Genomic DNA, 12,925 nt, shown 5'->3' with positions numbered 1-12,925 from the left:
CCACTACTCTCCTCTGTGGGCATACAGTCTGCTCCTCGCACGTAACTCTTCCCCCAGACACTCCAGCACCCCCTGTACGTCCAGGTCAGCCAGCAAATATCCCCACATGCCCAGTAGAAACCTGCGCCCGTGTAACGAGTCGCGTGCGCTCGCTGGAGCCTCAAGTTGGGTCGAGCACGCAGACGAAAGTCACTTTCTACCCTACCCCACGCATGGACGCCTTCCTCAATGGTGGACCACAAGGGACGGTCATACGTGTCCCCAACCCGAGGCAGGACACAACTGTCACAAGCCTCATGGGCATTGTACAGCGGAACGCGGAGGAGGAGGAGGCTGAGCGACGACGAGAAGCTGACGGCGTGGTAGAGGGCTTTCCGGATGAAGACGGGTCGAGCGACGAAGAGCCTACAAAAGAGTCTTCTCGCTCCTCATCTGACAGTCACTCCTCCCCACGTACTGTCAGGCCGAGAAAACGTCCACGCAGAGGCACACTCCCTACGCGCAACCCGCCTCGAGCCCCACCCGCATCCGGACGAACTGCTGGTACAGCAGGTGCAGACGAGGCTGACCTGACCAAGCTTGAGAAGGAGATGATGGGCGAGCTCCTGTGCTCGATGTGCTACTTGCTTCTGTACGAGCCTGTCACGACGCCCTGCCAGCATGTACGTGTTTATTCGACTGTATGCTTCAACAGAGGTCTGACACTGGGGACAGACATTTTGCGCAAAGTGCTTGCAGAGGAGTCTTGACCATGGCACCGCTTGCCCGCTCTGCAGGGAGGAGATGCCCGGGTTCTCGTACCACCAAGATCACGCGAATAACAAGGTTGTCTTATCCCTCAGTGAGTTCTCTAGCTCTCATTATGTATCACTTCTAACGTATTGCAGTACTCACTGCCTTCCCCGAGGCGTACATCGAGCGCCGTACCCAGCTCGAACAAGAAGGTCGTAATTCGCGACTCGACACGCCCATTTTCTATCCTCTCCTCGCCTTCCCCAGCACGCCTACAATGCTTCATCTCTTCGAGCCTCGCTATCGGCTCATGCTCCGGCGCGTAATGGAAGATCGTACCTACCGATTCGGTGCCATTGCACAGTCCCGCACTCATTCAGAGGGAATGGAGTACGGGACGATGATGGAGATCCGCTCAGTGCAGATGTTCCCCGATGGACGGTCGATGCTAGAGACCGTAGGAACATGGAGGTTTAGGATCGTCGAGCGCGGTTTATTGGACGGATACATCGTCGCTAAGATAGAGAGGATCGATGATTATCCGGGAGAAGTAGAAGTTGAGGTCGAGCAAAGTGCGCTGCCCTTCACACCTGGGCTCCCGCTCGCCAGGGCTCCCACACCGCCTAGCGCTCTCGTGACCCCCACAAGCGAGGAGCCGGCGCCGTTAACGCTCCCCGTGGCGCTGTCGGAAACGTCACCCCTCCTTGCAGAAGTGCCCAACCCGACGATAGACGAGCTCATGGACAAGTGTCGCGCATTTGTGCACACTCTGAGGAGCGGCAGTGCTCCTTGGGTCGTACAGAGGCTGGATACGACTTACGGAGATGCCCCTACGGACCCATCGGCTTACTCCTTCTGGATCGCAGCTGTACGTTCCTGCACTCCTTTCTCACTAACACTTCTAACGTTGCTGCAGATCATGCCAATAGATGAAGCGGAGAAGGCTAAGCTCCTCCCGATCCGATCGACTAGACTCAGGCTGAGACTGATCGTTCACTGGATCGAGCAACTGAGCAACAACTGGTGGTTCTCTAATGGTTGTGTGATCGCCTGACTCGCTTGACCCCCGGTGACTGGGCGATGTGGAAATGGAGGTGGTCTTACGTATCTTGGTGCGTTCTGTTCATCGAGACGTGTACCGATGACTGATGGTACGATCGTTAGGCAGCCCTTTCTGCCTGTCTACTCCAATCTCGATCCGGTTCACTCACCTTGTCCAAACTCGCAATTGTACACTCACCGCATCCCAGCTCGTACAGATCTGTCTCTTCCTTTCACCTCATTTCCCTTGCCATCAAACGCCGATCTGTACAAGCCAGACACATGCCAACCTTCGTTCTTATTCTTGTTCTTCTTCCCACTTCTTCGTTCGCACGCTCCGATCCCCTCTGCACTCCGATCCTTCTTCCTTCTTCCGGTGATCATGTATCGATATGGGGTCCGAATCCCAGAGTCGGTTCCCTCTCGTCTCGTCATTTCTTGGCCAAATTTCACCTCTGCATCCATTCCTCCAGTCCAGTCCATCCAATTCAATCTTGGGAATCCCGGGTCTCAATCTACCATTAATGGGTCTTCCGTCCACTGTTGTGTAAAACGAGCAAAAAAGCCTGCACCACGCACCACATGTCACTCCTTTCCCTCTCCATCTGCACACTCATGTCATACCTACACCTAATCAAACGCACTTTTTCCACACTGTACATCCGATCCCCAAACCCTCGTCCCCCTGATCCGGAATGCAAACACCATTAGCTCCCGGAAGATACTCGATGCCTCACTTTAGGGTGACCGATCTTGCCCAAATACGATCGAGCCGGGACGCTGGGCGTCACGTGTCCTGTTCGTGTTCGCTCTGTTGGCAAGAATCAGCGATACCAGGCTGACTCGGTGATGCGCCGATCTTGCCATGCGAGTGAGAGGATCGAGTAGTCTCCTGCCTGCATACGTGTCTCGGTTGGTACACCAAAATAGCGACTTGAGCTTCTTACTTCTCAGAGTGGAGGAAGGGATAAATCATATTAAGATCGATGTACACTGGCCACTCAGTGCTTTAAGCTTTCCACGAGCACAGGCCAGAGTTGTGTTCGGTGTTCGCACTGGAAATAGTGTCTCGCTTATTCTTAAGCTTGGGATTATCCCACAACGAAGCTTAGGTCATGCATGGTTGAACCTTCCAGCTGCTCTGCTTTAATAACCTTCTTTCACCTGCACCAAATCGCAAATTAGGCGTTACGATCATCGCTCCATCAGTAAGTTTGTGAGCAAAATATCACCAGGTGACCCATGGTTTGGTTTTCACCAAGCTCCAGCGTGCGAATCGTTATACAACCTTGGCCTCGACTTACAATGGACACGCTGCATCCAGATATCCTCCGATCACTTTGCGACGGGCGTGATCGATGTACACAGGAGGCGCACTCTACCCAAGACGACGGTAGCGCGAACGAAATCCGAAAGTTGTCAGAAAACAGTGCGGTGCCGTGCAGGAAGTGGATCGACGATATCACTTATACCGAGCGTGATTTGAGACTGTTTATGTAGCTCGCGTTGACGACGCGAGATGACTTCCGGGAGTTCCACACCTGGAAGGCATGGACTTGAAAACGTGACATCCATAGTAACATCTCTGACTCCATAAGAGTGGATGACCTCACTCCTGGTCTGCTCCGTGCTCCGGTATGCCCGGAGATGATCGCGGGCATAACGGCACACCCCTTCTGTTGGACTGCTGAAGAAATGACACGGCTGGAAGACAACTGGCGGCATTGTCAGTCGCCCAAGAGAACATTGGGGCCATATACATTCCATTTGCTTTGAATGGACAGGGTTTCTACCATCCTTTCCCTCACATGATTATCCCGCTTTCGTTTAGTCGGCAGTGGTTTTCTTGCCCTGCGAACGCCTTAATCAGCCGAATTACAGGCTAGCATAACGGTGTAACACACCATGATCATCTGATATGCCATGAAGGCTGTACCCACGAGGCCAACACCCCAGAAAGTGACATAGGTGCCTGCATCGCCCGGTCAGTTCGTCGCGCAAGACCAGGCTCACAGAGAGCAAACGTACCGTAGATCAGCCCCGATCCAGGCGCAATTAGGTGGGTGGGAACATGGTGGTTGAACCGGTCCTGTACCTTGCTTAGCTTTGTCTCCGGGAGCGAAGTATAAGCACGACGAACCTGGAAGATCCTCTGTTTCTGAAGGACCTTGTTGGGGCCTGCGCGCTCTTTCAGTACGCCTCCTTTGGGCATAATAAGAACTCATGCTCACTGTTGAGGAATGGAACCCAGGCAGCTCTGACCGTAGAAGGCAGCATCGTTGGTTTTGAAGTGGTATGGGGCAGAGCGCGGTGGGGGGAGATAGTGTCGACGCCAGGAGACGGCGAGCGGACTGCCTTCCTGTTGTGCCCGCCATCGTTGACTGGTTCCGCTAAGCTTCCAGTTACTTCCGTTCCGCTCATTCCGCGGCGTCTGTTCCATGTGTGTGTGTGTGGACGACGCGTCCCCTACTCGTGTCCTCTCAAAGCGCATACAAAGGCAAATATGGATTTGCAGGCACGGCTAGCTCAGATTGGATCTAATTCAGCCCAGAGGGACAAGTTGACAGCCTGCTCGGCACTGCTCACAGATCTTTTGTCATCTGCCTCTACCCCATCAGCTTCGGTCGTGGACTTTGTAGATGCCATCGTCAACCAGGATGCGGTTGGGCAGGTGATCGCTCGTCAGGTGCTCGGAGAGTTGGTTAAGAAGCTCGCGGACGGATGTCCGGCAGCGCAGGATGCAGAGAAGAAGAAAGACATCATCCAAGGCGCGCTTGCGAAGATCCAACCCAGGCTTGTTACTTTCGATGAATACGTGAGTGGTTATCATTTGGCGCCCAAACTCGCGTGACTCATCAGGGTTCAGGCATCTCAACTACGTGAACAACTAGCGACACTGTTTGAAGCGGAAGAGGCATGGAGTGACGCCGCTCGTGTCCTTATGGGCATGACCTTGGACTCCGGAGCGCGCAATATCGCTGATGAGGATAAACTGCGTATCTACATCCGCATCGTGCGCCTCCTCCTCGAGGACGAGGACAGTGTGCAGGCGGAGACGTACTACAACCGTGCTGCACTCTTATCGAATGCGACACAAGACCGGGAGTTGCAGCTGCAATTTAAGCTCTGCCAAGCAAGAATCTTCGACTATGGGAGGAGGTTCGCTGAAGCGGCGAGCCGGTATCATGAGCTGAGCTGGATTGGTGAACTGGATGAGGAGGATCGGATGCAGTGCTTGTGAGGTCTTTTTGCTCATGTTTTAATACGGTCTCATAAGGATTTCCAGGTCTGCCGCTGTAACGTGTGCAGTGCTCGCTCCCGCTGGTCCTCAACGTTCTCGGATCCTCGCATCGTTGTACAGAGACGATCGTACTCAAGACCTCCGCTCCCACACGATTCTCAGCAAGATGTTCCTTGATCATATCCTGCGACCGTCCGAAGTCGCCGGGTTCGAAGCAACGCTCAAAACGCATCAGCTGGCCAAGATTGCCCAAAGTAGCTCGGACAAAGCTTCGACTGCTGCTGCCGCTGCCAGAGACGAGGACGTTGAGATCCAGGACGCCGATGCCGAGCCTGTAATCACCCGCACGGGACCAGCGACCGTCTTAGATCGTGCCGTTCTTGAGCACAACCTTCTGTCTGCGAGCTTGCTGTACAACAACATCACATTTGCTGGATTGGGTTCATTGTTGTCATTGACTCCAGGTGCAGCGGAGACGATGGCAAGGAGGATGATAGAGCAGGGTCGGTTGCGCGGGTGGATAGACCAAGTGGAGCGTGTTGTCTATTTTGAAGGCGGGAAGGAGGAAGAGGATGGTCAGGGTAAGGTCGGCGGGCTGGGAGAGGTCGCGGAGAAAAAAGAGGAAGAAAACCTAGGGGGTGCTCGTACCAGGGCGTGGGATCGCCAGATCAGACAGACGGCGTCGAGCGTCGAGCTCATCGTGCAGAGGTTGACGGACAAGGGCTTGTTAGACAACTTGCCACCCGTGTCTGTCAGGGCGTAGATCGGCACGGTGTCATGATAAAGTGCACTGTATACTATCCATCGAATACCAGGTATGTGTGCTAGGTTCGAACAGGCGGGTTGTGCATAATCAGATAGAGACGGGAGATTGTATGGATACAGGTTGGGTGAGGTATGAATAGTGAAAAGTTGGGTGCACATGCCTTGGTGCTACAAGGTTCAAGCTGAAACATTACCGAGATCCTCCTGTACAACCGCTGCTGCCGCGGCAGCCCTCCTCTTCTTCTCTTCTTGCCTAGCCATGTCGCGCATAGGCTTGGTCTCGAGTTCATGCCATTCTCCTTCAACGGTTTCCATCCTAAACCAAAAGAAATCAGTAATCGTATCAGCGAGCACAACTATCTCTCACTGAGTCGGCAGCTGAGGTGCTGGTAATAGTGAGGTAAAGTAAGGATGGTCGAGAGCCTCAGCCGCAGTGATACGCTTGCGGGGATTATACCTCAGCATTTGCTGGGCGAGATCCATCAACCCCGGCATATGGAGTGCACTGTCTGAAGTTAGAAGGGACCATTGCCTGGATTTGTGCAGAGCTCACTCTTTGAGCGTTTCCTCGAAACGATCCGGAAGCTGTTGCTTAGGTCGAAGCATCTCGTACCATGGAAGTTCTGTCACCTCAGGCCAGTCCTCCAGCTTCGGCGTGCCCTTAATCCTGAAGATAGATTGAATTTCATCAATCTCTGTCTCGCCTCGAAAAGGGGCTCCGCGATTGAATAGCTCCACAATAATACATCTGTGAGAGACAATAAGGATCCAAATCACGTAGAAGAATGAAGCAACATGCCCAGCGCTCCAAACATCGACCTCGCCCTGATATTCTGTGGCACCCAGAAGAAGCTCCGGGGGCCGATACCAGAGTGTGATGACCCGATTGGTGTAATCGAGTCGTCGTCGTTTGTTGTAGAACCTGGCAAGGCCGAAGTCCGCGAGTTTGAGTTCACCGTGCTTATTGACCAAAATATTTGAGCCCTTCAGGTCACGATGCAAGATACCTCGATGGTGCAGGTAGGCTAGGCCTTCCAACATCTGCTTTGAAAAAGACTTTAGGTTGGCATCGGTGAAACTGAACAGCGACTGTGATAGGACGCCCAAGAGATCGTGCTCCATATACTCGAAGACCATGTACACAGAACCTGTGGAGAAATATCAGGAAGGGGTATTTCTGAACAAAGGTAGGACACGCCTTTGGCAACCATCATTTCGTACAGCCCAACGACGTTAGGATGCCGCAATGCTTGGAGAATCTTGATCTCCCGCATTGCTGTGACAGGAAACCCATCCTTTTCGGCTTCCATGCGGATTCGCTTCAGAGCCACTGACACGCCAGTTGCTGAATCGGTGGCTTTGTAGACTTTGCCGAAAGTGCCTTCGCCGACGGCATTACCAATTTGATATGAGATTGCTAGGTCTCGCGAAGTGCGATGCGTGGGCAAGATTCGATTTGCTACTTGCTCTTGCGGCCTTGCTCGTCCAGGAGGCGCGGGATGCCTAGGAGGACCGACGGGATGATTGTCCCGATTGTGATCGCGCTCCCTCTCGTCGTACGTGCCATGCAATTGTGATGATGCTCCATAGCCGCGAGTATAGCGTTCATCGGTGGAGTCATAGTAATCACGTTCAGCCCTGTGATCACGTCGACTTCGTCCATACTCTTCATATCGATCATGATATCGGTCATCGGCTTCTTGCATTCTCCTCCGAGGTGGACTTCGGGAACGACTTCGATAGCGAGGCTCAGAATAGTCCCGAGATGATTGCCAACCGCCGGTGTGCTCGCTTGGCGGCTCCCGAGAGCGCCGATCATCGTACGCACGTTCAGGTGGCCGATCAGTTCGTAGTTCATCTTTTCGACGATTATCCTCTGCCCGATCTTCGCGATGCTCTTTTGCCGCTGGTTCTGGAGATTCATCATGCTGCTTACTGCCTTTCCCTTCCTTTGCTTGAGATTCTGCATCACCTCGACTTTTACCTGGAATTCCTGGACGAATAATGGACCATCCACCTCGCACAATGCGATCTTCCTCCGCAGCGCGTGCAGGATCTTCGGGCTTGCCTTCCTCCTTCTCCTCAACGGGAGACCGCGTCTGACCATTACTTCCTCGAGGGCCACGCGGTGGCTGCAAACACATTAGACCATTGAAGATAGTGAGCACATCTGGAATATCCTCACCTTTCGTGCAGTCGAACCTCTCGGACCAGTAGCAATCGTCGGCTCAGTGTCTTCTTCGTCTCCTGGAAAGAACCGACGGATTGAACTGTTGGCCGGTCCAGGTGGGGCTCCACTGCCAACTACGGCCGCTCGGGGAGCTCTCGGGATAACATGATCGTTAAGTGGTGCCACGGAGGTTTGCGACTGTCGAGGTCCAGTCGGAGGAGGGCGGATGATCGTGGGTGTGATTTTCTGCGATAAACACATCAGAACGTTGTAATACTAGCACACTTTTTATCTCACAACAGGTAAAGCGCCATTCAGACGATGCACTGGCTTTGGACTGCGTGGTTTAGGGCTTGCGTGAGAAGATGGCGTGGATGGTGAACGGGATGCGGGGGAAGACGATGGCATTCTCTTTCGTTTGGCAGGAATGTCAGCCTCACGGCGTGCCTTTTGTTTAAGAGCCGCAGGGCTGATACCACCAGCCCTTCCACGTGTCTCGTGTGCCGTATGAACGTCTTCGGCGTGAAGACGTTCTGACGTGCTTAACCGTCGACGCTTGGGTGTAGGGGACTGGGAAGATCGATCTTTGGATGGAGAGCGAGACACGGATTTCCGCCGTTTTCGTGTTGGACTCTCTCTCTCGTCATCCGACCTGTTTGGTATAAGATAAAAGATTGGGGGTAGGGGAGGAGGGGAATGCTACGCACCATCGTGAACCATTGTGGACAGTTCCATTTTTCTTCCTGTCTTCCCGTGTACCCCTATTACTTTCGTCATCCCTCTCTTTCTCTGTTTCCTTCTGCAACTCTTCCTCCCCTCTCTTCTTCTCTTTATTCTTGTCCCGCTGTTTTTTGCTCTTCTTCTTCTTCTTGGAGCTGGCTGGAACGTTTTCATCCCGAACAGTGTTCCCCTCCCGCTCCTTCCACCCCGGTGCTGGCTCCCAAGAGGAATCATCCACCGTCCTCTTGTCATCCCGTCTGTCCCACTGTGCAGAACGTGCACGTTTTGAATATGCTTCATCACGGACCCGGTCTCTCGACGGCCAAGCTTTATTGTTTTCGGGGACGGAACGGGAGTATCGGTCATCGTAGGCCACTTCTCGTCTCGGTGGCGGCCAGCCGTTATCTTGGGTCAGTGAATGAGAATAGCGATCACCCACAGCTCGCGAATATGCATATGGATCAGCACGAGTATCAGGTTGAACATAGCGATCGTCAGAATGACGAGATTGCGTGTAACGGTCATCACGCTCGTAGGTACCATACGCTGGCGGACGAGAGTCGTAAGACAACTGCTCTCGCGGACGCCATTCTCGACGCTCATCTGGGGGATATCTTGCAGGTTCAGATGGCTGCCAATACTCGGGTGGATAACTTTGAGTAGTTCGTGACGTTGAAGCAGAGTCGCGATAGTAGTAGTCGTCATGTCTTGTATAAGCGTCTTCACGGTAGTACGGATCTTGGGTAGGCCTTTGAGAACTCTGCTGGGAGTCGTGAGCTCGCCATGCATTGCGGTCCCGCGCATAGTTGCCCCGATCTGCTCGTGAATCGTAGCGATCTTCCATTCTTGAGGGAGACTTAGGGGGATGATAGTTGCGACGGTCGTCCGAGGGGTAATGAGACGAATGCTGTGAGGGACGGGACCCATACGATTGTGGGTTGGTCACGAACTCCTCCTGCTCATCATCTCCGCCTGTGATAAAAACAATCAAAACGTCAACGAAAAGGAGCTTAGTGGCATGCCAATACATACCAGTGCGATTATACATGTTTAATTAATGATGCCCTAAGTCATTGAAGCGAGATATTGGTTTTCGTACCCAAGCGCCGGCTGCGGTTTCGCGACGTTTGATGTGGTCGTCGGTGCCTCCGTTACGCTTGGGGTCAGCGGCTTTCAATTTCCTGCTCATCATCACTCCCTTGTGCAGCGTCAGCTTCAATACACCGATTGGCATGAGCCATACATCCGTACCAGCCTTGGCTACCACCAGCGATATAGGACTTTCCTGAGACCTTGTCGTGTGAAACGGGGATCACGTCTGTTTAGTATTGTTCTGAGTTGATGGTATGAGGATCCTGTTATGAACATATATTACTATTACTGCCGGCTTTGGTATTAATCTTAATCTTGTTATTGTTGTAAGTAGCAGGGTTAAGGTTCAAGTCTGTGTCGAGTAATTCGAACCTCGCAGTACTATCGGTTTTCCATAGCTCCTCGTCCCTACCCTCGTTATGTCGCTCTCATCCCCTCTCATCTCTGAGCTTCAATGTCTGCGACTGTGGTGCATGAAGAGCAACACGTCCCTATATTGTCTCCTGATTGCGCACGGATTGTGGTTGGTTATCTAAGTGGCCAGCCAATCATCCTTGATATACCCATTGACGTGCCGACGCGCAATGCCGCGCCAGGCAAGCAAAATGCCTACCTTTGCTTCGTGGCTGCAACCGTCGCAGGACAACATGGGGAATCAAGGCCGTCACTACATCGGCTGCGCCCGCAAGAAGGGGGACACAACGACGATGTACCACGAGCTGGAGATGAGTGGGTGTTGTGGGTAGAGGGTCACCCCGTAGGTACGTTCCCGTTCTGCTCTCTTTCCCCTTAAATATCTGCTCACGATAAGGACGTTCGACTACAAAGCTGGATTCCAAGGCTGTGGACGACCGTTATTTTGAAGAGCGAAGCAGTGTCCTTTCCTCAGAACACCGACGTTGGATTGGTCTACCCAGCTTTCGAAAAATTCAGGCACGTGAACGAGATTTCTGCGAGCTCATCTCTCGACGCGACCATTCCTGTGTATTCACCGGGATGATTAAGGACTACTGTGAAGCTATGCACATATTGCCCCAGTCACAAGGATCAGAGGTGAGTGTGCCTACGCTCAAGTTTCAAGTTAGTCCTCATGGTCTGTGTCCAGTGCCTACGATATATCGATGACACCAGGGAAACGGAGAATGGCACGTTCCGTCTGGATCGAGACGAAGAAGATAAGCGCTCTATTAACTCACCCGCCAATGGTATGTTCGTGAGCCCCATTATACACAAGATGTTCGCGCGATACGCCTGTGTGATCGTGAGGGTGCGTTAGATCGTTTCGCTTGCTCACCACACCTCACGCTGATCTTCCTTGCTTTCAAAGACGCCCAATAAAGTTCTTACTACGGAAGACATTGCAACTGCTCCGGAAAACGTCGACAGAGATATCACTGGCCGAGAGCCACTCCCTAGCATTCGCTACACTATTCAATATCCTCACCCACGCCGCCTGAATAGGGAAATTGCTGTTCGAGCCAACACCGACGCCCTCTTTCCGACTGATCGACACTCCTCGATTCCATTGCCCTCAGCCAAGCTTTCCCATTATCATCTTGCCTGCGCGTTCTTGCACCACTGTGGCAAAACGAATGCGATTCTCAGAACCGCTGACTTCCATGCCACGAAGGAAGCTAGGTCTACTGGCGAAGAAAAAGACAGTGAAGACGAGGAGGATGATTATGAAGCACCCGAGGAAACCTCTTCTTCTGAGGATGGAAAGGCGCACCAAAGTCGGCGTAAGCGTCGCACCACCACCCACAGGCGAAATTCTGCCATTACGGGGCTCGACAACACCGGTCACCACAGTGAATCCGCCCCTCGTCGACGAAACCACCCAAGTTCGAGAGACAATAACCACACATCCTCAAGGGTACGGTTCATTCGGGGAGGATGGGCGTGCGACGGTTAATTCGATCATGGCTTTGTTTCGAATCGCCGCGCGGCGCCGACGAACAGCTGACCGCGTACGTAAGTGGCAAGCTGCAGAGGGCGACCCTTGTACAGCAATCCCTGGTGGTAACGATCTGGCAAAATAACGATGCTCGACGAACGAGGCTTCGCCTCGTTCTCATCAACTTCTTCTGACGTCCCTGTGAGCATCCTTGGGGTTAAAGATGAGGTTGAGGTGGAACGGACTCAGTAGATAGGGAGAAATGACCAGTCAAGGATCACCCAGGATAACAATAGTGATCACCAGTCCAGGAGGGTTTTTCATAGGTGTGATTGTTGGGAGGAAAATCCTATGGTGAAATGTCATCCCTGTACCCTTCATCTCTGCTTGCCTATTATGCCTCTGTCAGGGCACACCATCAAGTGGAGGCTGAACACAAAGGTTTTGGGTGAAGCTGCAACCTATTGGGGTGACCTGACTGCCAAACAACCACTAATCATCCAAAAGCCTGACATCAGACCTCTTGGTGGTCCTCACATGCCTGCTTTGGGCTCTCTCGTGGTATTGGCCATGTCAGCCACATGGAGTAGTGAGGGTGGTATGGGAAGAGGGTCAATCATCCCGATACATTGACAATTGGCCATGCTCAGCATGTCACACACATTGGTATGGGAGAATCAGAAATGGTAGTAGGGGGGGTGCTGTAGTTGACCAGTATCAAGGTCAAACCACAAGGTATTGGAAGTCGTAGATGACCAATTGTGTTGACATTGGACTCAGGCAGGAGGAAGCCATGCCTTTGGAAGTTGGTGGAGGTATTGCACATGTATCAGTGGGAGGGGATGGGATCTCAATGGTAACCCTTCATTGATTGGGCAGAATTGAGGGGATGTCAGATGGGGAGGAGTCCAGAGTTGCCTGTCACCTTGTTAGGGCAACACAGGCTGACTAAGTCTGCTCACCTAAGAGTGCCAAGAGTCTAAGCAGGCAACAAGGAAGTGGAGTAGACCTGATGACTAAGACCTATCTACAGTATAGGTATCTGTGGATGATCCTAAGAGACCAAGTCTGAAGAGACAGTCCCAGGCAGAGTAGGCCTTATATTTATACCTCTGTGGTGGAACCTGCTAGAACATCTTGCTTACTCAGCCTAGTCAGGTGATCAGGTCATATGACCAAGGATGAGGTCATATGAGGTCATGCACAGCCATGCACAGCAGGTCACCTGACCATCCAATCCTTCCAGCAGGTTCCAGCACATGCCAAGGTA

At 52.7% G+C, this 12,925-nt stretch overlaps 5 protein-coding genes across 5 annotated transcripts; 3 read left to right on the top strand and 2 right to left on the bottom strand.

Moving 5' to 3' along the window:
- Nucleotides 1-165: 165 nt before the first annotated feature.
- DACRYDRAFT_19479 (uncharacterized protein) lies at nucleotides 166-2,421 on the top strand. The gene is made up of 5 exons (XM_040771530.1): nucleotides 166-662; nucleotides 715-841; nucleotides 888-1,600; nucleotides 1,649-1,844; nucleotides 1,897-2,421. The coding sequence occupies exons 1-4, from the start codon at nucleotides 213-215 to the stop codon at nucleotides 1,784-1,786; spliced, it is 1,428 nt and encodes a 475-aa protein (XP_040633104.1). The 5' UTR covers nucleotides 166-212; the 3' UTR covers nucleotides 1,787-1,844; nucleotides 1,897-2,421.
- Nucleotides 2,422-3,600: 1,179 nt separating this feature from the next.
- DACRYDRAFT_103154 (uncharacterized protein) lies at nucleotides 3,601-4,194 on the bottom strand (the record flags this gene model as incomplete). Its single annotated transcript, XM_040767720.1, has 5 exons — nucleotides 3,601-3,624; nucleotides 3,678-3,745; nucleotides 3,802-3,862; nucleotides 3,914-3,951; nucleotides 4,005-4,194. 5 exons carry the CDS (start codon nucleotides 4,192-4,194, stop codon nucleotides 3,601-3,603), a joined length of 381 nt encoding a protein of 126 aa, XP_040633103.1.
- A 65-nt stretch (nucleotides 4,195-4,259) lies between these two features.
- DACRYDRAFT_19478 (uncharacterized protein) lies at nucleotides 4,260-5,823 on the top strand. Its single transcript, XM_040771529.1, has 3 exons — nucleotides 4,260-4,588; nucleotides 4,640-5,010; nucleotides 5,060-5,823. The coding sequence occupies exons 1-3, from the start codon at nucleotides 4,277-4,279 to the stop codon at nucleotides 5,775-5,777; spliced, it is 1,401 nt and encodes a 466-aa protein (XP_040633102.1). The 5' UTR covers nucleotides 4,260-4,276; the 3' UTR covers nucleotides 5,778-5,823.
- Nucleotides 5,824-5,868: 45 nt separating this feature from the next.
- DACRYDRAFT_19477 (Pkinase-domain-containing protein) lies at nucleotides 5,869-9,499 on the bottom strand. Its single transcript, XM_040771528.1, has 8 exons — nucleotides 8,657-9,499; nucleotides 8,247-8,601; nucleotides 7,965-8,195; nucleotides 6,978-7,911; nucleotides 6,579-6,927; nucleotides 6,333-6,527; nucleotides 6,147-6,284; nucleotides 5,869-6,095 (listed from the first exon to the last, which is right to left on the bottom strand). Exons 2-8 carry the CDS (start codon nucleotides 8,355-8,357, stop codon nucleotides 5,957-5,959), a joined length of 2,097 nt encoding a protein of 698 aa, XP_040633101.1. The 5' UTR covers nucleotides 8,358-8,601; nucleotides 8,657-9,499; the 3' UTR covers nucleotides 5,869-5,956.
- A 699-nt stretch (nucleotides 9,500-10,198) lies between these two features.
- DACRYDRAFT_112953 (uncharacterized protein) lies at nucleotides 10,199-11,673 on the top strand (the record flags this gene model as incomplete). Its single annotated transcript, XM_040769536.1, has 4 exons — nucleotides 10,199-10,522; nucleotides 10,590-10,814; nucleotides 10,867-11,028; nucleotides 11,089-11,673. The coding sequence occupies exons 2-4, from the start codon at nucleotides 10,758-10,760 to the stop codon at nucleotides 11,671-11,673; spliced, it is 804 nt and encodes a 267-aa protein (XP_040633100.1). The 5' UTR covers nucleotides 10,199-10,522; nucleotides 10,590-10,757.
- Between the last annotated feature and the right edge of the window lie 1,252 nt (nucleotides 11,674-12,925).

The sequence above is a fragment of the Dacryopinax primogenitus genome, assembly GCF_000292625.1.
Source record: "Dacryopinax primogenitus strain DJM-731 SS1 chromosome Unknown DACRYscaffold_1, whole genome shotgun sequence".
NCBI classification, from domain to species: Eukaryota; Fungi; Basidiomycota; class Dacrymycetes; order Dacrymycetales; family Dacrymycetaceae; genus Dacryopinax; species Dacryopinax primogenitus.
Note: the sequence above shows the minus strand (reverse complement) of the source record. Positions and strands in the feature narration are given on the sequence as shown.

Excerpts from the sequence above, each read along its gene's own strand:
- DACRYDRAFT_19477 (XM_040771528.1), bottom strand. The coding sequence starts at position 8,357 with ATGCCATCGTCTTCCCCCGCATCCCGTTCACCATCCACGCCATCTTCT. Across the intron at positions 6,928-6,977 it reads CGAAATGATGGTTGCCAAAG|GTTCTGTGTACATGGTCTTC; the intron begins GCGTGTCCTACC and ends ATTTCTCCACAG. Across the intron at positions 6,528-6,578 it reads GTCGATGTTTGGAGCGCTGG|ATGTATTATTGTGGAGCTAT; the intron begins GCATGTTGCTTC and ends TGTCTCTCACAG.
- DACRYDRAFT_19479 (XM_040771530.1), top strand. The coding sequence starts at position 213 with ATGGACGCCTTCCTCAATGGTGGACCACAAGGGACGGTCATACGTGTC. Across the intron at positions 842-887 it reads CAAGGTTGTCTTATCCCTCA|TACTCACTGCCTTCCCCGAG; the intron begins GTGAGTTCTCTA and ends AACGTATTGCAG. Across the intron at positions 1,601-1,648 it reads ACTCCTTCTGGATCGCAGCT|ATCATGCCAATAGATGAAGC; the intron begins GTACGTTCCTGC and ends ACGTTGCTGCAG.
- DACRYDRAFT_19478 (XM_040771529.1), top strand. The coding sequence starts at position 4,277 with ATGGATTTGCAGGCACGGCTAGCTCAGATTGGATCTAATTCAGCCCAG. Across the intron at positions 4,589-4,639 it reads TTGTTACTTTCGATGAATAC|GCATCTCAACTACGTGAACA; the intron begins GTGAGTGGTTAT and ends ATCAGGGTTCAG. Across the intron at positions 5,011-5,059 it reads GAGGATCGGATGCAGTGCTT|GTCTGCCGCTGTAACGTGTG; the intron begins GTGAGGTCTTTT and ends AAGGATTTCCAG.